At 43.0% G+C, this 22,711-nt stretch overlaps 1 protein-coding gene across 1 annotated transcript; it reads left to right on the top strand.

Moving 5' to 3' along the window:
• The first annotated feature begins 120 nt into the window (after positions 1–120).
• Positions 121–17,447, top strand: LOC110524206 (AP-1 complex subunit mu-1). The gene is made up of 12 exons (XM_021603647.3): positions 121–849; positions 1,475–1,631; positions 1,953–2,020; positions 2,158–2,288; positions 2,533–2,680; positions 2,883–3,009; positions 3,360–3,502; positions 4,114–4,185; positions 4,328–4,486; positions 4,670–4,795; positions 11,829–11,904; positions 16,579–17,447. The coding sequence occupies exons 1-12, from the start codon at positions 808–810 to the stop codon at positions 16,599–16,601; spliced, it is 1,272 nt and encodes a 423-aa protein (XP_021459322.1). The 5' UTR covers positions 121–807; the 3' UTR covers positions 16,602–17,447.
• Positions 17,448–22,711: the final 5,264 nt, after the last annotated feature.

Raw genomic sequence — 22,711 nt, 5'->3', positions numbered from 1 at the left:
TATTCACCTTACATTTTTTACATTGGTATTGGTTGTGACAGTTCATTGCTGTCAAGATTGAAACGGGAAACGACAGGTGGCATTTTCCAGGCCCAATTACAGAGCCTTCTATTGTAAAGTAGAGGGCTGAGCTGTGGTCTCTTATAACACCACATGCGTACAGTGTAGTCACTCAATATATTAATTACAATTAGCATAACTTGTAATCTAAAAAAAATATGTATCAAATTATGTATGAAGGCAATATTTGTGTTGAGAATAGACAGACAGCTTCCCGGAAGTAGAGCAATATAATTGTAAATATTAGCAAAGGTTTTCTATTATATTGACAAGATAGTCGAGTAATCGCTCCAACAATGGAAATACATGTCTTCAAAGGTTGAAGGCAGGCGGGAGGAGGCGAAAAGGTTGGACCATTCTAGCTAATAAGGTCAGATACGCATGCCAACAACAGGCAGAACTCTGATATAAAGTAGTTTTGTTGTTGTTTAAATACCACGTGCGTTAGTTTATTCGTAACAATCGATCTCGAAACGTATATTTGATCAAATAAGCCTCACGTAGCAAATTCGCAATTATATTATTTTGATGACCAAATTCGACACTCATATTCAAAGTTCCTCACTTTCGCGGTCTTGTTTTCGTGGACAAAATTTGGGCGGAGTAAACCCTCTCGCTTCGCTTCTTCCTCTCTGATGTTAGCCGGTAACACCTAGCACTCCTAGGTGGATGCTACCATACCGCCGCATGTTTTAGATATTCTAAATATTTTTCACCGGTACCAACTCGTAAGTTAGGACTTGCAAAATGTCAGCAAGTGCGGTGTATGTGTTAGATCTTAAAGGCAAGGTAAGAGAAAAGTGATGAGCTCAGCTAGCTAAAGAGCTAACGTTAGCTAGCTTAATCTAACATGGTTCACATTAAAATGTTTACTAATGCATCACATAATTTGATGGCCAAGTTACAATATGTAGCTAGCTACTTTGCATTCTAAGACAAATATACAATAGTGAATTTGAGATGGCTAGCTTTTGATGTTGATACGGGACATTAATAATATGCATTGTAGCTAGTTACTTAGCTAGCATCTACCCCACCCAGCTAGACTGGTATTAGGATCAGATTGGGTTCAATGAATCACGTAATGTATTGTGGCCAAATTCTGCATGATTATGATAATGGTTGTGGTGGCCTTATGAACAGTATCACAAGCCTGACCATCCATGGACGTCATCATGATCACCAACATTTGCCCCCATCCTAAGGCCTGTTTGAGAATGAGAACACCCTTTATGTGAAGCCTCAAATGCAAAGTCCCCTTAGACCCATGTAGATGTTTGTGTTCCATATCAAAGACACTTGAAGATATGAAAACAGGATGCCAGTTCAGGATGTCATCATGAGGCACATACCATGTAGGATGGAGAGACAGCTAGAGAAGTAAGTTCCTGTTGATTTTGTTTCACCGCTCCAGGTTCTGGTTTGTCGTAACTACAGAGGAGATGTGGACATGTCAGAGATTGAGCACTTTATGCCCATCCTCATGGACAGAGAGGAGGAGGGCAATTTATCCCCTATCCTGGCCCACGGAGGGGTCCGCTTCATGTGGATCAAACACAACAATCTGTACCGTATCCTTACTGCCACTTACTCAACCTCTCACGCGGGATTAGAATGACTACTGCCTCAGTATTCCTTTTCCTTTCCAATATATGGTTCCCAATAGAAATGGGAAACGCCTCCATATTTTGCTCTGGGTAAAAGGGAGAGTGATGGTTGGTTTGACTGCTCAGGTCAAAGTACTACTTCTCTTGCTGAGAGTTCAATGGTTCACTTCTTGCAAATTCCACTTGTAGTTGTTCTCAAACTGGCCACCTTTTTTAAGGTAGATACAAGTCGACTTATGTTGAAAGCCCCACATCAACTTTTCACCTTAACACATGTTCCATCAGTTGTAGCAACGTCTAAGAAAAATGCCTGTGTCTCCTTGGTCTTCTCTTTCCTCTACAAAATTATCCAGGTGAGTTACAATTAGTATTTCTATAATGGTGTGTGGTGTGCAGTAGTCTTATTTTCCAATAACCCATAAGTATTACTGGTGGTTAACTGGTAAAAAAAAAAAGTGTTGTATCTAGACTCAGCCTATTGTCTCTGCAGGTTTTCTCCGAGTATTTTAAAGAGTTGGAAGAGGAGAGTATCAGAGATAACTTTGTCATCATCTATGAGTTGATGGATGAGCTGATGGACTTTGGCTATCCTCAGACTACTGACAGCAAGATCCTTCAAGAGTGAGTATCCTACCTAGCCCTTATTCTGTCTACAAAACTCTCTCTGTACAAACCTATGTTTAGCTTCCATTAAACAGTTTAAAATTCCTCCAAGTTAAACATGATTTAATAATGTAGTAGTGACCTACAATACTGTGTCCAGCTTATCTTCCATTTCACCTAAACACCCAGTATGTCTGCAGACAGACAGTTCCTGTCATTGTTGTCCTGTCCTCTCACCAGGTCTGTCTCTGTTTGTTTGTAGGTACATCACCCAAGAGGGGCACAAGCTGGACACAGGGGGCCCGCGCCCTCCTGCCACTGTCACCAACGCTGTGTCCTGGAGGTCAGAGGGCATCAAGTACAGGAAGAATGAAGTCTTCCTGGATGTCATCGAGTCTGTTAATCTTCTGGTGCGGCGCCTTGTCACGTCGTGTTCTAAGTCTAACACTCGCCTCCCTCTAATACATTCTTGGCTTGCAATGTTTATTATTTCTCTATGACAAAATGATTCAGTGTTTTATTGAAGTACTATCAACCATTTTGAACGTAGACGCATTTCTGAAATTGTTGTAAACGGTTTGACACTTTTCCCCCTTTCTCTCCTCTGTGCAGGTCAGTGCGAACGGTAACGTGCTGCGCAGTGAGATCGTGGGCTCCATCAAGATGCGTGTGTTCTTGTCAGGGATGCCTGAGCTGCGTCTGGGCCTCAATGATAAAGTTCTGTTTGAGAACACTGGCCGTGAGTTCCTCTGCACTGTGTGTCACTGGATTTGTTACAGTTCAGTTAAAATACAAATGCATGTCAGATTTCAAAGCTGTTTCTGTCTGTGTTCTCATCCCAAATTTTAGACACTAACGCGCGACTTAGCCTTTTGCTTAGAATTTCCCATCGGCATCATTGTATGATTTGCAAGGAAGTTGGAGTTGTGTGCTGTGCTGTGCGCACATATTTCAAGTTAGGATTCAGCTCTTACCTCTAATCTATTTAAATTCTTAACAGAGCTTGTATTTTTTTTTGCAGAAAACTGTACTTGTATCAGGTACAATCCTCTCATGCCCTGACTCTCTCTGTCGCTGTGCTCACCACAGGAGGGAAGAGTAAATCAGTGGAGCTGGAGGACACGAAGTTCCACCAGTGTGTGCGTCTGTCTCGCTTTGAGAATGACCGTACCATCTCCTTCATTCCCCCCGATGGAGAGTTTGAGCTCATGTCCTACCGCCTCAACACACACGTGGGTACTGTATGAGAGAGGTGGAGGCCAGTTTCATTAGATGGGCTTGTCATAATGGGTCTTGTTTTTACAAAGATATGAAGTCTTCGACAAAGAAAATAAACATTGTCCATGAAGCTTCTCCATCAAAAGGGCTTCTTAGTCCAAGACTAGGTTTAATCTCTGTCCAGGGAACCGCCCCCTTTATGGGATGGGCCTCCAATTAGAAGTGTACAAGTTAAAGCTGGAATCGGTACTTGGTGAAACTGCCACGTCCGTTTTGCAATATTAAAGCAATAAAGAAGTTACTTCAAACAACTAACACTGTTTTTTTCCCCCTCGGGAATTGCACATCATTGCACGAGCAATAGAATAGCAGAGTATTTATTGCAATTTTTTTTACTCTCCGTTTCAGCAACTAAACAAAACCGATAACAAATGCGCTGGGGCAGACAGTGACCTCTTTCACCTTATGCAGATTTCAGCTTTAAGGAATTGCTATTTTATTTATGCATATGAGATAATGGCATGCCATTTTGCGTGTGCAAGAAAGACGTGTCAATGCAGAAATGACCCTTTTGTTGTATTGATGAGTTGTTGTTTTTTAAGCCTATGAAATGTGCTGTCCCCAGGTGAAGCCCCTGATCTGGATAGAGTCGGTGATAGAGAAACACTCCCACAGCAGGATCGAGTACATGATCAAGGTAAATACCAGCCCTGTAACGTTACCCAGCAGCTAACAGTATGCTCTAGTATCAAATCAATAGTTGACCACAAGGCTATCATAAATGCAAATAGCATGATCTTCAGAAATGCCATGTATTAGCCTCTCTTTTTGTGTCTAAGGCCAAGAGTCAGTTCAAGAGGCGCTCCACTGCCAACAACGTGGAGATCCACATTCCAGTTCCCACAGACGCTGACTCGCCCAAGTTCAAGACCACGGTGGGCAGTGTCAAGTGGATCCCAGAGAACAGTGAGGTTGTCTGGTCCATCAAGTCATTCCCGGTGAGCACAACAACACACTGGACTGCATGCTAGCGTAGAACATAGTTCTCAAAATGCGGTTATTTTGAGTGTCTGAACATCATAACCACAAAGACCTCATGTGTCACTTAACTGACCTGGATACATTTATGTAAAACAAAGTCCACATTATCCTAACTCTTGCTCTGTTTTGTCTTGTCCCAGGGGGGAAAAGAGTATCTGATGAGAGCCCACTTCGGTCTGCCAAGTGTGGAAGCAGAGGACAAGGAGGGGAAGCCCCCCATCAGTGTGAAGTTTGAGATCCCCTACTTCACTACCTCTGGCATCCAGGTGAGCATCCTCACTGCAGTACCTCTTCTATCCTCCAGGGGTCTCTTGTTGCTGTGACTGGGAATCATTCTAACACAGGATGGCGCTGTTGTAACACAGATGAGGTCTGGCTGCTCCTGCTGAGAACCTGAGGTGTGCTTGGTTTGCTGCTTCAAAGACTGGTGTCGTGTGTGCATGGTTCTGTTGTAGGTAGAACTACTGTCGTTTTTAATACAGACCGTACAACAGACTGTCAGTCAACACAGGGACAACAACATCACTGTAGCGTTGGTCTGGCGGGTCTCTATGTAACATATCTACACTACAGAGTTAAGGTGTCGTTGACAAGCTACACTCAGAAGGATGTACACACAGTCAAATAGTTCTGCACAGGTTCTGTATAACCAGCATCTGGCAACTGCCAATAAATAAACTGCTCCACACACTTTGTATTTAATTTAACTCGGCAAGTCAGTAAAGAACACATTTTTATTTACAAAGAGGGCTAACCCAGACGACGCTGGGCCAATTCTGCGCCGCCCTATGGGACTCCCCATCACGGCCGGTTGTGATACAGCCCGGGATCGGACCAGGGTCTGTAGTGACGCCTCTAGCACTGAGATGCAGTGCCTTAGACCGCTGCACCACTCGGGAGCACCAAAAAACTCACTGCTTTTAAGACAAACTTTGTTTTGCTCTGTTTTATTGAAATGTTTCTACCCATAATACTCAGACCGAATGCTCAATAGGTAGTAGATAGGCTGGTTAAGATAAGAACAATTAGGGGCAGAGTACTAGTGTTCAGGTCCTTATTTAAGTCGGGCAGTGTTCTGGATCAGTGTCAGGTTCTCCCTCTCAGCCCTCTGCTTCCAGATCTGACACCAGGGAAATGACATCAGAGCCCAGAGAATCAAAGGAAAGCCTTTTCGTTGGCTCAGTGCGGGGTTTGCTCGCCTCGGGTCTTTGTTTCCTGGTGAAAAACGAGCATGGCCAACTTATTATGGAGACGCACACCCTCACATCAGCACTAAAACAAACCGTTTGAGTCTCCATACAGGAATACAAAAGCTATGAAGTCAACACATTACACCATTGTAGGGGTTAAACGGGATCCTGGGACTGTCCCGGGAACACTCTTCACATTACCCCCCCCCCCAAAAAAAATAAAATGACAAGACCCGGGAAATATTTTTTTTCCTTAGTGGCATTGTTGCAATTCCACAAAATACATGACATGTATAGCAGCAGATTAGCAAAAAATAAAATAGCACATTATCCAAACAGGTTGTTGCACGGAAGCCTTGAGTCTAGGATATTTACTTCACACAAAGTAACCATAAATTCAAAGCACACGCTTAATTGACACTGCCGGACTGCACACGCGACCCGAATGCAGTTAGTAAACCCTACAGGAAACCCCTACAGTACAGCCTAGGAAAAAATGTGTGCCTCTTTGAGCTTTCGTTGTGACTTCCGACAGTCACACATTTGATAGGCCCCTATGCGCAATACACTACATCTGTCAGTCTTTTAAAAAATCAGAGGCCCGAGGGGAAATCCTCTCCTGTTATAGAGCCTAGGCTTTTCTTCAATTGCACTGAAACCCCAAATCCTTACTCCTGTCTCATGCGAAAAACCCTAACTTTATTCTATGATCCATAGGTTGCATTATCGAAGCCCTTTTTTTGCCTATGCATGTCAAAATACATCTATAACATTTCCTCCGCTTTTCTCCTACTTTCTGCCCATCTGAGAGCTTCGGTAGAGAATGTGTGATCAACAAACGGTGTGAGACTATATATGGATGTTATTATTATTTATTTTTTGAACAGAGTTTGTCCCTGTTAAGGTATCTTTTTAAAACATTTCCTCTCTTCATCTCCCTGTTATTCATGAGCTGATCTGCTATCTGTATAATCATGAACTCCCATTTTGCCAAATGTAGGAGAGATTCTGTCATTCGTTGGATGTTATCTAGCAAGCTTAGCAACTTTGTTCATTTGACTTTTGTTTGTATGATTCGACAACTCTATGCTCTCGGTGCGTCCTGAGTGCAGTCTTTGTTGAGATGACCCACTGCTGAAACGCACTGAATTTGAGGAACATGATAATGGCCTGTTTTGCAATTCACAGCAATGTCATTGGCGATCAAAGGTAGTTACTCAATCATTACTAAATATCAGTTTCATTTGCTCTGAAATCTTTACATAGTGGCGCTGACAAGCTGTCGCAACGTCCCTCTTATTTGGGGGGAACCCTGGCATTTTCACCATATCTTGGTTTTAAACGCTTTAAATGGGCACTTTGTGGACTCCAGAAAGAATAGCTACTCCTTCTGCAAAACGAGTAAACAAAAAAAATCAGATTTTTGCAGTATTTCCCAGGATTCTTGGGATGAATATGAATGATCTTTTGGAAAAGCTTAATCCCAATACCATTGTGCTGCAGCGCTGTGTTTTTGAGCTGTACCCGCAGAAAATGTTCAGCATTAGTAACAATCTAGCTTAGATTTTCAAGTTTGCCTAGGGACATCTCCTCTAAACTGCCATGCATTTGGCTAAACACAAATTAAGGAACTCTGGGGATGCAGGGAACTGGTTATTAAAGTTGAGTTAAGAGTCAGTAAAGCAGGAGAAACTCAAGCCTGTTATCTACACCTCCTTTGTGTCGTATTGTAAATGTGCCATGCTAGCTCACAGTGGTGACATCAGGTCACATTGCTGGAAAGCCGCATTGGTGTCTGGTGGTTACCTCACCTTCCATAGCAGGTTTATGTGTGCGTTGGGCTGGTTTCCTTTCTTTTTGTACGAGCGTATGACATGTGTTCACAAGGCCTCTTGTCTTGCCAGTAGAGCCACAGGATATGTTACCTGGTCTCTATCTCAATTTACCGTCTATGCAAATTCCCTATCAAACCGTTTTAATACGCCACCGAGGATCTCTGCTAGCATTGAGGGAACATTAATGCAGCCTGGGCTTATTACAGGGAGTACGCCACTTACTGCTCAGTGTGTGTGTGTGTCTGTGGGTGCGTGCCTCTGCATATGCCTGGCTGCATGTGTGACCATGTGTTTGCACACTCACGCTCTCCACGCTACCCAGTCTCTCGCACACGACACACAGCACCAAGGGGGGGGGGGGACACCACATCATCAACTCCTTGATTAGACAGCGTGGTATATCAAAGTGGTGTTTTACCCCACCGCCAACCAGCCAGGCCTACAGGCAGATGTGCATTAAGCCCCCCAGCCATATCCCATCTGAGGTAGAAAAGGGAAGTTTACCACCAGAGCGGTTTGGGCTGCTCCAGAGGCATAGGCTGCTTGGTTTCTTTATAGCCTGCTGATGGTAGGGGGGGAAGCCACATCAGGGCTCATCTGTCCCCCTCCAGGGGATAATTACAGCCAGGTTCCCCCTCCCCTCAGACACAGTGGCGTGGCCCGCCAGCCCCTCAGAGGGATGTACTCCATATAGGCCTAGTCAACCACCAGAACAGAACGCTTGGCCAACTGCAAAATACTGATGTACTACATTATTTACAGTAAATATATCATAGTCTGTATTATGTACTGAATTATTTTTTTTTTTAACTGGTACTGTGTATGAAGATGATAACTGTATTTGGCACAGGCATCATCACAGAAGTTTCCGGTGTGGTATCAATTTCACATGCGATTTGATGGTAGTGCCTCTGCTGTAATTTTTGTAAGCACATGATCATTTGATCTTCCTTTAATGTAAATAAACTGTTCTTCCTGTTATAAACAGAAATTATCAGACGTCTATCAGTAGTTAGTAGAACTGTCCCGTGGGCCTAGTTATTTCAAAAGAGAACTTCACAAACAAGTTGTTTGTTGGACCTTGGTTGACGGATTCATTGCCTAGTTCCGCTTGAACGTTCATTGAAGCTCTGACCTCATGCTGATCAAATCAAATGGCTGTTGAAAAGGTAAATTGTCTACCAGACTGCCTGGAGAAACCTCTTGTTCTACACAACTACTGTCTGGTATTCACATTCTCTAACGTCTCAAGAGAAATCCTCAACACTGAGGACACATTCATCCCCAAGATAAATCTGCTCTATTTCAAGAGAGTGTCCTTAAAATATAGCATTCTTAGCTTGGTCCGGCTGTGCCCCAAACTTTGGAACGAATGTGTGCGAATGTTTGTGCCTGCTTTGGCCTTACAGTAGTTTAGAACAACAAACATCTAAATTGGTAAGGCACCAGACTACTTGGACACAGAGCAGTAGGCTACACCTCGATTTAGCTGCGTTCATTACAGCATCACGTCGGCCAACCTTGTTACGGTCTGTGACTAACTGGTAGTGTAGGAATAAGAAGCTACCAATTTCACCCCCGGCTGTGTAGAGTTGTAGACAGGTCAACTAATGTTGGAGACTTCGGGACAAGAAAAATCCTCTGTCCTTGTTTCACCCCGTGGCTACTATTCCTGCATCTCTTTTGATCAAGGCTATTTCTCACTATGACTTGGTCTTGTTGGCAAAACCATAGAAACGATGAAATATTGAATTAGCTCAGTTAGCATATCACTTTTAGGCAAGGATAGGAGACTTAGGAGGGTTAGCATGATTCTGGCTGATAAAAGTATGGATGTATAAATGTAGGCCAGATGTAATGGATGTGTTGGACAAAAACATAATTTATCATCTTTAGTGATTATATATGAGAAGATTGCATAGTTGAGGGTTGCTAGGGAATGTCAACATAACCGCCAGGCTGTTCTGATGGTCCTTGTTGGCTTGCATTGACCTGCTAGCACCCCTGTTCTGCCAATGACAGCCACTAGACCTAACTAGTGTTAGCCTTGACCTGCCAGCACTGAGATTCTCCTGTTCTCACAATGTCTAGACTGCACACACACACACACACACAAACAGCTCTGAGACCGTTCAGACAGTCCTCCTCCTATATGCATATAGACATATTCATTCTGCATTGTGTATTGGCCGTGTAGGATCCGCCTCGAACACCCTTTTTAGATTTTAAATCACACTTGAAAAATAGGCGTTGTGCGCCTAAATGGGAGGCGATTTGTACAGCGCACAGTCATAATACAGCGCTAGTCTGATATGGATCAGGTCAGCAGACCGATTTACCTCTGTGGAGTAAATGATGTGTTTGTATCCAACTCGGTTGCCTTTGCACCAGCATGCGGGATTGTAGCCTTTTTTTGTTGTTGTCGAGGAACACAACAACCCTCTCTGTCAAGCTGTTTGTTTCCTGTTATGAGAAGAACCACCTTGTGTGTCTTGGAGGCCGGTTGTGTCCTGGTACCGGCAGTGTTCACACCTTTTCTGAGAGGAAGATGAAGGATCTGTTTTGGGTGGCCGACTGCATGCCTGTTGCATCTTCATCAGGACCCCCAGACAGACGGCCCACACCCAGAGGTGTTTGTTGAGGAGCCTGTTAGGGCCGGTGTCCTGTTGAAGCATGGGTTTCTTCATTACGGCCCAGTTATGATTCATGGTACCCTTGTTGTAAAAGTGTTTCACTCCCTAAAGCAAAAACTATCACCTTTCCCATATGGTGTTGATAAAAAGCTCAGTATTTATGTGAAGAGAGCTGGGCTGCGGTGCGGTGTGCTGTGGCCATTTACACATGGTCAAGTCTGTCTGTCGGTGTAATTCTCTGGGCGGTTATTGCAAGTGTTTTATCCTGGAGAAGATTTAAGGCTTAATCCCCCACTCTCTTGTTCTGTTAGGATCTCTGAATGCCTTAAGGTTCTCCTCATTTCAACGAAAGCCCAGCCATGAAACAATAGTGAACTGTTTTACGATGGGGTAATATGCAGCTCAATCCACTGATAAGCTCACCACAGAGATAAGCATGTTAATTTATGCTGTTTGTTTTATAGGCCTCAGTATAAATAATGAGATTTTAATGACAATAGTAGTTAACTCCCTGTCATGCGTTCTGCTTACTATCAAAGTGTTCTCATGTGACATGGCTCAATTTGGTAAATTCAGTTATGTAATATTATGCAATATGTGTGCCCTTGGTGGGTCTTGTTCAATAGGTTGTAGTTTCACAAGAAGGGCAAGTGAAGAATTTATGACATTTCACATAGGATTGGGAAGTGCCAGTTCCCTAATTTTGTATTAATATCTAAAAGTTTCTTAACCACCAGCTCGTTTCTCTCTTGAATGTGAGAGAAGTTCCCATCATCTACAGACATTGGCTTTGTTTGCAGGGCATGTATGACCTTATGGGTGGAACTTGGCATTGTTAAAGTTAGTATTTTAAGTGAATATAAAAATAATCTTCCTTGTAAAAACAACACAGTATCATGTATAGTTAAGCCTATTTTGTTATATTCAATGTACTTTACTTGACCGGTTTTCCAAACAGGCTCAGAATGACATGAAATGCATGTCAAAACATTAGGAACACCTTCCTAATATTGAGCTGCACCCCCTTTTACCTTCAGAGCAGCCTCAATTTGTCAGGGTATGGACTGCAAGTTGTTGAAAGTGTTCCACAGGCATGCTGGCCCATGTTGACTCCAATGCTTCCCACAGTTGTGTCAAGTGGTCTGGATGTCCTTTGGGTGGTGGACCATCCTTGATACACACGGGAAACTGTTGAGAGTGAAAAACCCAGCAGCGCTGCAGTTCTTGACACAAGCCGGTGCGACTGACACCTACTTATACACCTACCGTACTCCGTTCAAAGACACTTAGATATTTTATTTTGCCCATTCACCCTCTGAATGGCACATACATACATACATACATACATACATACATACACACACACACACACAATCCATGTCTCAAGGCGTAAGCATCCTTCTTTAACCCGTCTCCTTACCTTCAATCACACCGATTTGAAGTGGATTTAACAAGTGACATCAATAAGGGATCATAACTTTCACCTGGTCAGTCTGTCATGGAAAGAGCAGGTGTTCCTAATGTTTTGTCCACTCAGTGTTTGTATTCTATAGAATTTGACTGCTTCCTCCCTTTAGTCACTGTTTGTGCTAGGTGTGACGGTGGACAGGTTTTGTGATGTTTGCTCACTCTTGTTTTTAGGTGCGCTACCTGAAGATCATTGAAAAGAGTGGCTACCAGGCTCTGCCATGGGTTCGATACATCACACAGAACGGAGGTAAGGCTAAAACTAGACATTCACACCCTTCAAAACCAAACCTCCCAATGAAGACTGATCCTCAACCCACCACACTGTAATAATGATCTCTCGTTGTCCCAGCCACCAAACATCTGCATATGAAACGCACTGTCATCTGCCATCAATCCGATGTGTTGAACTATGCATGTCTGAACTGCCACGTGTCTCTGCTCGTCTGCTTCTGGGTGGGCCCCCCACGTTGCTCTGTTGCCCCTCACATAAATGTTTGGGCTTTTACTGGTTTCAATAGTTTTAGTAATTGCAGCACTGAATGTTGCTTCAGGGACCGTTTTGCCCTGCCTAGGAATAAGTCTAGGGGACACTGCTACCAAGTGGTCTGTAACTTCCTTCACTGGATTTTCCCCTGCTTCATGCAGTGCTGTGTGGTTCTATGATCTCCCCTCTGCTGTGTGCCATGTTGTAAGGCTCTACAGTACAGTCTGCAGTCCGTCTCCCTCCAGGCCTCTCTCCCTGATCAGGTTATCTGTGCAGGTGGTCTGAGACCTCCCCTCCCCTCCCGACTCTAATTGGCAGGAAGGGAGCATCCAGGAAATAGTGTTGTTCTTGGCGGCCGCTGGCCAGCTGTCGTACTGTACTACACCCCAACTAATGGCTGTCTTACTTATACACCGGCCCACGCAGAGCCAACCAACATATTCATTACCTCCGATATCAACCAGAGGAAGGCATTCGCCGACAGTTTGTTTTGATACTTTGTCAATCGGGGGGTTGAATCTTTTGTTCCGAGCAGTCTTTGGTGTCTGCGCCGTGCAAGGCCAGACTCCAGGTCCTGGTTTTGTTGTTGTCTGCCTGTGTGGCTTGAAGATCAGTAGAAGTCTAGCTTAGCTCAAATCGGAATCGCTGATCCTGATGGAATTCATGTCAATATTTTCACTACAATAAAAGTAGATTCAACGGACAAGAAACAATATCTCCAGTGATCCAGTCTCACCCGACGGTATCATGATATTTGACAATATGAGTCCCAGCAATTCTACGGCTCCATTTTGTCTCAATCCCCTCTGACATAGATGAGTTCCACCTCCATTGTCTGCGAGGAGAGCGAAAGCCAACACATGCTGAAGCGGTTATGAATGATGCTGCAACGCTGACATTGATACTATCTTTTGAAAAAGAGTGAAAAAAGGGAAGAAAACCAGGAGGGGGGAGAGCGCTGAGGTCCCAGAGTACTGAGAGAACCTGCTAGTGTAGCTAGAGGGGAGGGCGGGCCGGTGGAGAGGCTTTTGCCAAACGATGGTGACCTATCCCGTTTGGGGTTAGCGGATGACGAATGTAGGCAGCCCACAGGGACTCCATGAGCACGCCCTTGCTCTTAAATGTTTATCTTACCTTTTGTCTCGGGGTTATTGCCAGTGTATTTAGCCAAGGAATGGTTTAGGAATGCACATGTGAGAAGGGGAATTCAGGGCTGCTGAAACTGAAAGCATACTTTTTCCATCGCCCCTCTCACAATGTTTCTGATAGGATCTAATTAAACAGGGACCTGTGGGTCTGTTGAATTACTTGTCTTGAGTATGGGTGATAGATATCATACTGGGGAGGTTAGACCTTAACGTGGGTGGATCGCCGAACACCTACAGTAGATGTACTGTATATAGACTGAGTTCATTAGTTGACACAGATCTAAAAAATGTAAGAACGCTGCCATCATACTGCACTGTTGTATCTCGCCAAGAGGGAAGGTGTAGATCCTCATTTCCATACATCTGTATTTGTTATGTTCATGTGTGTGTTCCGCTTAGGGTTAAACAAATACTACGCCTTTTTGTTTATTTGAGTTAATGCCCCTAAACTTTAATTTAAAAAAAAAATCCAACTTTATTATCACTCATCAACCCTGTAATTAAACAGATTTAAGTTGACATGTTCTGGAAGCTGTCAGGGCAATTAAACAACACGGATCACACCGGTGCAATTACAAACTAGGTGTGAAGACAAGATATCTCATGTACGCTACCTCATGTGCTCAGGCCACTGCCAAGTTTTACTTCCACGTTCACCCCCAACGCCCCAACTGACTAGCCCACGCCACCTGAATTGACTGCTTGCATCATCCTGATGAGCTCTGGGTTCTGGTGGCCAAGCTGGTCACCAGTTTCCAGACGGATTCCTTGCCAGGGCCCACCGCAGACTTCCACCGCACCACCATTTTGTGTCTTTTTTTCCCCTCCTATGTAATTTTGTTGATCAAAAGAGCTGCAACGTTAGCAGAAAGATGTCCCGAGCCGTAACTGACGATTCAATCTTCATGAGATTGATTTCATCAAAAGAGCTGAAATGTAATTGGGCATCCTTAATATTAAGCGTGGTAGCCCTGTGTGGTTTTATTAACCTCATCTATTAACGTTTACACCTTCAAAGGGGAAGGTCAATAATAATCATTCTATGTCTAGGTGACATCTCACTGTTATCAAACAATGAAAGACAAATTACTTCAAATTCCACGTTTCATATCACTTTTGAAGAGGACCGGTGTTCTTTTATGGGGAAGCGATACACGACACCGTACAGCTCAGAAATAAAGCACTGGCCCTAACCCAACTAGAGGCCTTGATGCCTTTGGCAGCCTGACAGTTTCTTCAGGCTGAATGAAAAGCCTTGTCCTATTTGCAGAGCGCCCTTGGGGCCTTGATGTGGCTGGAGGTCCTGATTGGCATATTGGTGGCGGTGAGGTCACGGACTGGGCTGTCGTTGAAGACTGGTGGAAAGTGTAGGAGCGGTGTGACAGGGTAATGCCACCCCCAAGGACCTGTGGCTTTACCCCTGCACTGACAAGCACTTTGTTGTGGACCACGGAGAGCCAATGGCACCTCATCTGCGTGTCCCTGTGTGTGACTGTGCCACGGCCAGGAGCCTGAGTCAGCAAAGCCACGCGTTGGCTCCGTCTCCGCAAGAAGAGCTGTGTGTGCGCGCGTGCATTTCTGGGGAGAGGGGCGCATGGGACCAAATTAGAGACCTCCCATGAGCGTGTAGTGAAGGTCTGTAAACACAGCCTATCAATTACCACAGCCAAAGTAGTCCTGAAGACTTAAGCTGCCTTATTCTACCCCTTTAATGTTCTCACTCAAAAGCCATATAGGAAACCAGCATGTGTTTGATGGTTAAGAGGACAGTCATTTTCAAGAAGGCTTGGGGGGGGAATAAGCCACCAGACCCATTGTCTAGCCCATGGCATGTGCACGCTACAATTAGAAATAGGTCTCCAGGCGAGTCGGGGTAATTTAGACTGATGTGTAGACTGGATTCAAGAGTTCAAGTCTCATATTTTGTAAGAAATGTCATATTGCAGAGAAGTGGGATTTAGAAGTTTTATTAGGTCTGTTAAAGTTGTTTTGAAGGGGTCAAAAGTCTTTTAGTTTTATTCACATGAAAACATTCTGTCAAACTAACAATATGAAGAGCCACATTTAGAAAGCGAACCGTTGCGTTTTACTAGAAGTAAACATGTTATGATATTTCAAGCGTGTGTGTGTGTGTGTGTGTGTGTGGCAGGCACATGTGGGTGTCTGTGTTAGACACTTCATAACTACCCAATTTGGCACGTCATTTCTCGAACCACCGTCACGTTAAAGGATTTACAAATGTCAGTAGTGCGTTTCAAACCCACGTCACGTAACAATACTATTGGGCTCAGTTCACCATTGTTCCAAGTGCCTCTGGTTCCCCCTAGCAACCACAACAACACTGCTCCACCGTAGGCTTTGCACTTAATTGCTCTTAAAGCAGATATGATTTAAGGCAAATGAAAACCAGATACGCTGGGCTTGTGGGGCAAGCGGTTTCATCACTCCATGTCTAACGTTCCACACACCACACTGTTTCCATAACAAACTGTGTTTTTTTTTCTTATTATTGTTATCATTACAGAAATTGAGGCTGTGTTCTTTAGGCTAGAGTGTGATTTTGGAGAGGTTTCCACGAACAGACGGTACTGATCTTGTTAAATCCGGCCCATGCTGCGTGCATGCCCTCGTCGCAAAAGTGAAGTCCGCACAGTCCACACACACACACACATACTGTACATTCACACACACACAACAGATTGTGTACTTGTTTATGTGTGTGAGGGAGTGCGGATGTCATGCTCACCTCTACTCAAAACTCAGATTCCTGAACAGATAAGCAGTCAGAACTTGGCTTGAGCGAAGAAACCAAACTCCACACAGCTGTGTGCTTCCCATTTGTAAATGTATGTGCATTTAAGATGTTTATTTACGAGTCATGCTGCCAAGCATAGCACCAGAGGAACTTAACATCTCCTTACAAACACACAGTCTTTGGTCTGAGGGAACTAAAATAAGGAAACTTATCCTCGAGCTGGTTCTGCTGGTTTTAACAAGAGTTTTCTCTACTTATTGTCTTTCTTCTGTTAGTTTTATAATGGGTGGAGACAACTCCCACAAGACGAATCACATTTTATTTAGATTGGCTCTTGGAGTAATATTAAAACGTTAATGAATTATGTGTGTTTTGAGGTCAAGATGGAAGGGTAAGGAAAGGACTTCTCTGTAAGCATTCGCTTAGCTTTTATGGCCAAACCGATGTTTCTAGATCAGTCAATATTCATGTATGACTGTCAGCGAAATGGAGTTTGCGAATTGTTTAATAATTGTACTTTTTTTTCCTCTCCAGATTACCAGCTCCGAACCCAATAGAAGCTGCAGCAGAGGAAGGACCGACCCATATATTTCCAAGATGTATAATTACCTATGTCATGGACCATTGTTGTCAACTGTCTTGTTATTTTTGTTTTCATTTCCATCTTAAAGTTTGGTTCGAATTTAAGTGCCATAACACAAAAATGATACTCCTCTGAAAATTCTGCATCTAGGCTTTTATTTGGTTACAGTTGTATTCCAAAAGCAGTGAAATGTATAATATTTCTAGAGTTACTCAAAAGGTAGGTCAGTTGCAAATAATAAATACAGTTATTGATACTATACTTCCCTGTGGTCCAGCGTTCTAAGCTGCTGTCTCCAGATCACATATACCCCTGCAGCATGGGTTTGAATCTGTACCACTGCTATTTTCTCTCTCTTCTGTCCTTCTATCTATCCTGCCCACTAAAAACGGAAATAAGTGAGTGGGACTGACACTCCTTTTAAAGAAAAAAGGTACTTCCCCTTTTTCCATCTAACTTACATGCTTGAGATTTTGTTTCATAGGTCAATTTCAGGTGTTAAGTTGTTTGACCAACAAAACAGTACAGTGTTATAAGAAGTTCATGTGAATTGACAAACAGCTTTCTTAATTTCTCTGTTCCATTTACTTGGTGATAGCCTGACTCAAGGCTGAAAAAGCTCTTCAATATATATTGTCTGTGTGGCTGTTATGAGATGGGGTGCATTGGTACATTCATGCAGGTCAAAGTGAGCACTTAAAATAGACAAATTGTAATAAAATATGTGCCACATTAGTTTTTATGTTTGTGTCAGCACTCCAAAGTTGCAGTACCTTTATGCCACCATTAACCCTCTTAAGAATAAAACCCTGAATGCTTATTAAGGATGTATTATTTTCTAATTATCTGTTTATTCATTTAAAAAAAAAAAAAAATTCATTTGACATTTTGGTCTTTAATTTGTTTTTGGGTTTCTTATCCTCACATTGGTCAGTGGAATTAACATGACTGTTGTGACTAAAAAAAAAAGTTATCATTTACAACCTGGCCAAGATAAAGCAAAGCAGTTCGACATATAAACAACAACACAGAGTTACACATAAACGTACAGGCAATAACACAATAGAAAAATCCATGTACAGTGTGTGCAAATGTAGAAGAGTAGGGAGGTAAGGCGATAAATAGGTGTTGGAGGCCAAATAATTATAATTTAACATTAACACAGAAGTGATAGATGTAAGGATTGTGCCTTTTAAACAGCTTGGAAAATTCCAGAAAATGATGTCATGGCTTTAGAAGCTTCTGATAGGCTAATTGACATCATTTGATTCAATTGGAAGTGTACCTGTGGATGTATTTCAAGGCCTACCTTCAAACTCAGTGCCTCTGCTTGACATCATGGGAAAATCAAAAGAAATAAGCGAAGACCTCAGAAAATAAATTGTAGACCTCTTCAATTCTGGGTCATACTTGGGATCAATTTCCAAACACCTGAAGGTACCACGTTCATCTGTACAAACAATTGTACGCAAGTATAAACACCATGGGACCACGCAGCCGTCATATCGCTCAGGAAGGAGAAGCGTTCTGTCTCTTAGAGAGTAACGTATTTTAGTGCAAATCAATCCCAGAACAACAGCAAAGGACCTTGTGAAGATGCTGGAGGAAACGAGTACAAAAGTATATCCAAAGTAAAACAAGTCCTATATCGACGTAACCTGAAAGGCCACTCAGCAAGGAAGAAGCCACTGCTCCAAAACCGCCATAAAAAGCCAAACTACAGTTTGCAACTGCACATGGGGACAAAGATCATACTTTTTGGAGAAATGTCCTCTGGTCTGATGAATCAAAAATAGAACTGTTTGGCCATAATGAGCATTGTTATGTTTGGAGGAATGAAGGGGAGGCTTGCAAGCCGAAGAACACCATCCCAACCGTGAAGCACGGGGGTGGCAGCATCATGTTGTGGGGGTGCTTTGCTGCAGGAGGGACTGGTGCACTTCACAAAATAGATGGCACCATGAGGTAGGAAAATTATGTGGATATATTGAAGCAACATCTCAAGGCATCAGTCAGGAAGTTTGGTCACAAATGGACAATGACCCCAAGCATACTTCCAGAGTTGTGGCAAAATGGCTTAAGGACAACAAAGTCAATGTATTGGAGTGGCCATCACAAAGCCCTGACCTCAATCTTATAGAACATTTGTGGACAGAACTGAAAAAGCGTGTGCGAGCAAGGAGGCCTACAAACCTTACTCCGTTACACCAGCTCTGTCAGGAGTAATGGGCCAAAATTCACCCAATTTATTGTGGGAAGGTTGTGGAAGGCTTCCCAAAATGTTTGACCCAAGTTAAGCAATTTAAAGGCAATGCTACCAAATACTAATAGAGTGTAAGTAAACCTCTGACCCACTAGGAATGTGATGAAAGAAATACAATCTGAAATAAATCATTCTCTCTACTACTATTCTGACATTTCACATTCTTAAAATAAAGTGGTTATCCTAACTGACCTAAGACAGGGGAATGTTTTAATAGGATTAAATGTCAGGAGTTGTGAAAAACTGAGTTTAAATGTAGTTGGCTATGGTGTATGTAAAGGTCCGACTACAACTGTAGATGATCTGGAGCCAGTGTGTTTGGCGACTATTTCTGAAATGTTATCGCTCAGTCATGTGGCTGTGGCTGGTTTATATAAAGCAGGCAGAGAAGCGTTCAGTAACTGTTCGATTGAAATATGACTGACGGAAGTGACTTTGAAAGTGGTGTGGGTAGGACTGTGGCGGTCTCAAAATTTCGTCGGTCGGTGATTGTCAAGCAAATAACTGCCAGTCTCGCGGTAATTGACCATTAATTAACATAACCACATTTAGCATCTCCTGGCTTCTACACAAAGCCTACAAGCCACTGATACAGACATTTTGAAACATCTACATTTAAAATATATAGATATATATATTAAATCCATGTAATATAGCCTACTCTTTCACAATAAATCCATGATTTCTTTTAGACAGGTCTTAAGAAACATGATATGAAGAAAATGTAGTCTTACTTCAGAAGAACAGAAAAGCATACTCTGAGTTGTCCTTATGTTAGGTCCTCATCTGGCTATGCCATATGGCTGTGGGCTACACTAGTTCATTTAGCAGACAAGATTTGCTTAGAATTCCGTGTCATTATTTTATAGTATGAAGAATGCAATTGTACAATGCTGAATAAAATAGGATATTTTCTCCAAACGATTTGAGTCCGTGCGCAAACGCGGCTATTTTAGGTTGAGCGGTTGACAAAGAAATAGGTACACCTATATGCTACATTTAGAGATATTAGTGTGACTTTAGTTGTTCTACAAACATTGGGCTAATTTCCCGATGGAATCCCCTTTGTGTGGACGTAATGGCACATAAAGAAGTCCATGGTGTCTGCGGCCCTTGGGCTAAATATAGTAATAGTAATTCCTTTCTGCGTGCTCCGAAGCACCTCTCACAGAACAGCGCAAACTGGCTCTAACCAGAATAGAAAGAGGAGTGGGAGGCCCCCAGTGCACAACTGAGCAAGAGGACAAGTACATTAGAGTGTCTAGTTTGAGAAACAGACGCCTCACAAGTCCTCAACTGGCAGGTTCATTTAAATAGTACCCGCAAAACACCAGATCCCCATCGCTGGACAATTGAGGAGTGGAAAAACTTTTCCTGGAACATGACAACGAGTTCAGTTTACGTGACTGGCCTGCGCAGTCCCCAGATCTCAACCCAATAGAGCATCTTAAGGATGGAATGGGCTGTTCACTGCATGCATGTACCACCGTCCAATCTGCAACAACAGTGTGATGCCATCGTATCAGCATGGACCAACATCCCTATGGAAGGTTTCCGACGCCTTGTAGAATGCCCCAATGAATTCAGGCTGTTCTGGAGGCAAAGGGGGGTCCAACCCGGTACTAGATGGGTGTACCTAATAAATATAAACTGGCCAGTGAGTGTATAGTGCTAGCAGATCTTTTAGATGACTCATACGAGTTAATATCAGTGGTAACAGTTGACTGCATGGATGTTTCAATAAGTTCTCAGAAGCTAGGCCAAAAGCTGTAAACCTTGAATTTTGCCAAAAAAATCCCACTCGGATACACTTTCCCCCTCACAGTTTTGTCATCTTGGTCTTGTTTGCTGTAAACTGTTTACGTTCAAGTCAAAGGACAACAGTCCTAGTGGGTGTGTGTTTGGATTTGAGGTTTGTCTGTGTTTCTTGTCCGTTCCTTTTTAATCACAACAAAGTTGGCATGAGGCCAGACCATTTGGATACAGATATATGCTGAAAATGTATCTAAAAGTTGTATGTTTTTTTTCAGTTCACAGCCAAATGATCTTTCAAAATTAAATCAAATAAAATAGTTTTGTTGGACATATGAAAGTCAGAACTTCATCATCCAACCAAGCCATAGCTTACTTTTGAATTCTATGACACCAGGGACCCTTCAAATTAGGAATTATAATTACCCTTACAATTAGGAAAAGCTTTCAAGTGATACTGCTTTTAGCAGAGGTATTGACTTGCCTGTATTATTATCTGTGTCTTTAAAATCAAGCATAAAGAAAGTAGTTTATCAAAAAGAGCTTGATTATTTCCTCTGTATTAATAAACTACTGCATTATGTTTAGGCCACATTTGAATACTTTGAAAATGCATCAATTCCACCACCCTTTGTTGAAGTAATCACTTGACATGACCGTCTGTGAAAGCTACTCTATGTTCTATGTAGTGGCACCCCTGCTTACACCTATCCAAGGAATGGTGCATTTTCAAAAAGCATAAAACTATTTGAACAGGTCTTCGATATCTTCCACCGCAGACAATTTGTGTTACTCAACTTTCTTTCCCTCAGAGGTGTGATGTAAGTCAGTCCAGATGCTGTGTTGCGTGCATGCCTCACATGCTCTCGTCCAGATCAGAATGGAATATCTCCCTGCAGACCACCGGTTGAGAATAGCATGCATGCAGACCTGTGAGGCTCTCTCTCTCTAAAACAAATCTATCTGCTATTTACACAACATACGTCTGTGTGTCTTCTCCCCCTTTACACTCTTACGATGTAACAACAAAACACAGCAACATGGCCTATAAACCAAACGCTGCCAGTCGATGTATTGCTGTGTATCAAGGATGAAACTAAGGATAGCCTGCAAACAAGGGGTCTGACTGGCGTGCACATAGACCAGGAAGTGACAGGCTGTTTTCTCTGTGAGTGTGTACACACACACACACAGTGTGTCTGAAGCTGTCCATGTGTGTTGAGAGTTTACACACACACAGACACAGTGTGTCTGAAGCTGTCCATGTGTGTTGAGAGTTGAATAGGAGGAAGATGACCGCCGGGTGGCTTCCCTGGACAGGGCCAGCCAGTCTGTGCCCTTGAAGCTTATTTTAGACCTGTTGAGGGGAGGTCTGTGACTGTGTGAATGCTGCAGCTCCGGCCTGGGCCTGTGTGAGGTCACGTCCTGAGTCACAGAGTGCAGCGTTTGGGAAAGAAGCCCTGGAATGTGGAGGAGGAAGTGATTCAAAGTGGGGAACAAGGGATCACACTGGGCAGTGTGGGGCTGCCTGACTCAGATAGATTAATTCCTCCAACACACACATTTTTTTGCTCTCACACACATGTGGATGGGGACAATGGGACAGTCGCCTTTAGAGCTGGCATTCCCAGACCCTAGACCTGCATTCAGCTGTGTCTGCATTAGACATACAGTACCAGTCAAAAGTTTGGACCCACCAACTCATTCCAGGGTTTTTCTTTATTTTTAGTATTTTCTACATTGTAGAATAAGACTATGAAATAACACATATGGAATCATGTAGTAACCAAAAAAGTGTAAAACAAATCAAAAGTAACCACCCGTTGGAGGTGTGTTGGGTCATTGTCCTGTTGAAAAACAAATGATAGTCCCACTAAGCACAAACCAGATGGGATGGTGTATCGCTGCAGAATGCTGTGGTAGCCATGCTGGTTAAGTCTTCCTTGAATTTTAAATAAATCACAGACAGTGTTTCTTGGCCCAAGCAAGTCTATTTTTATTGGTGTCCTTTAGTAGTGGTTTCTTTGCAGCAATTAGACAACATATGCCTGATTCACGCAGTCTCCTCT

The sequence above is a fragment of the Oncorhynchus mykiss genome, chromosome 5 (genome assembly GCF_057628025.1).
Source record: "Oncorhynchus mykiss isolate SJ-2025 chromosome 5, ASM5762802v1, whole genome shotgun sequence".
In the NCBI taxonomy this organism is placed as follows: Eukaryota; Metazoa; Chordata; class Actinopteri; order Salmoniformes; family Salmonidae; genus Oncorhynchus; species Oncorhynchus mykiss.
The sequence above is the reverse complement of the archived record's forward strand: the minus strand, read 5'-3'. Positions and strand labels throughout refer to the sequence as shown.

Bases quoted from the DNA above. Each gene is read 5' to 3' on its own strand.
- LOC110524206 (XM_021603647.3), top strand. From the start codon at position 808: ATGTCAGCAAGTGCGGTGTATGTGTTAGATCTTAAAGGCAAG. The intron at 850-1,474 runs GTAAGAGAAAAG...TCACCGCTCCAG, and splicing joins TGTTAGATCTTAAAGGCAAG to GTTCTGGTTTGTCGTAACTA. The intron at 3,503-4,113 runs GTGGGTACTGTA...TGCTGTCCCCAG, and splicing joins CCTACCGCCTCAACACACAC to GTGAAGCCCCTGATCTGGAT.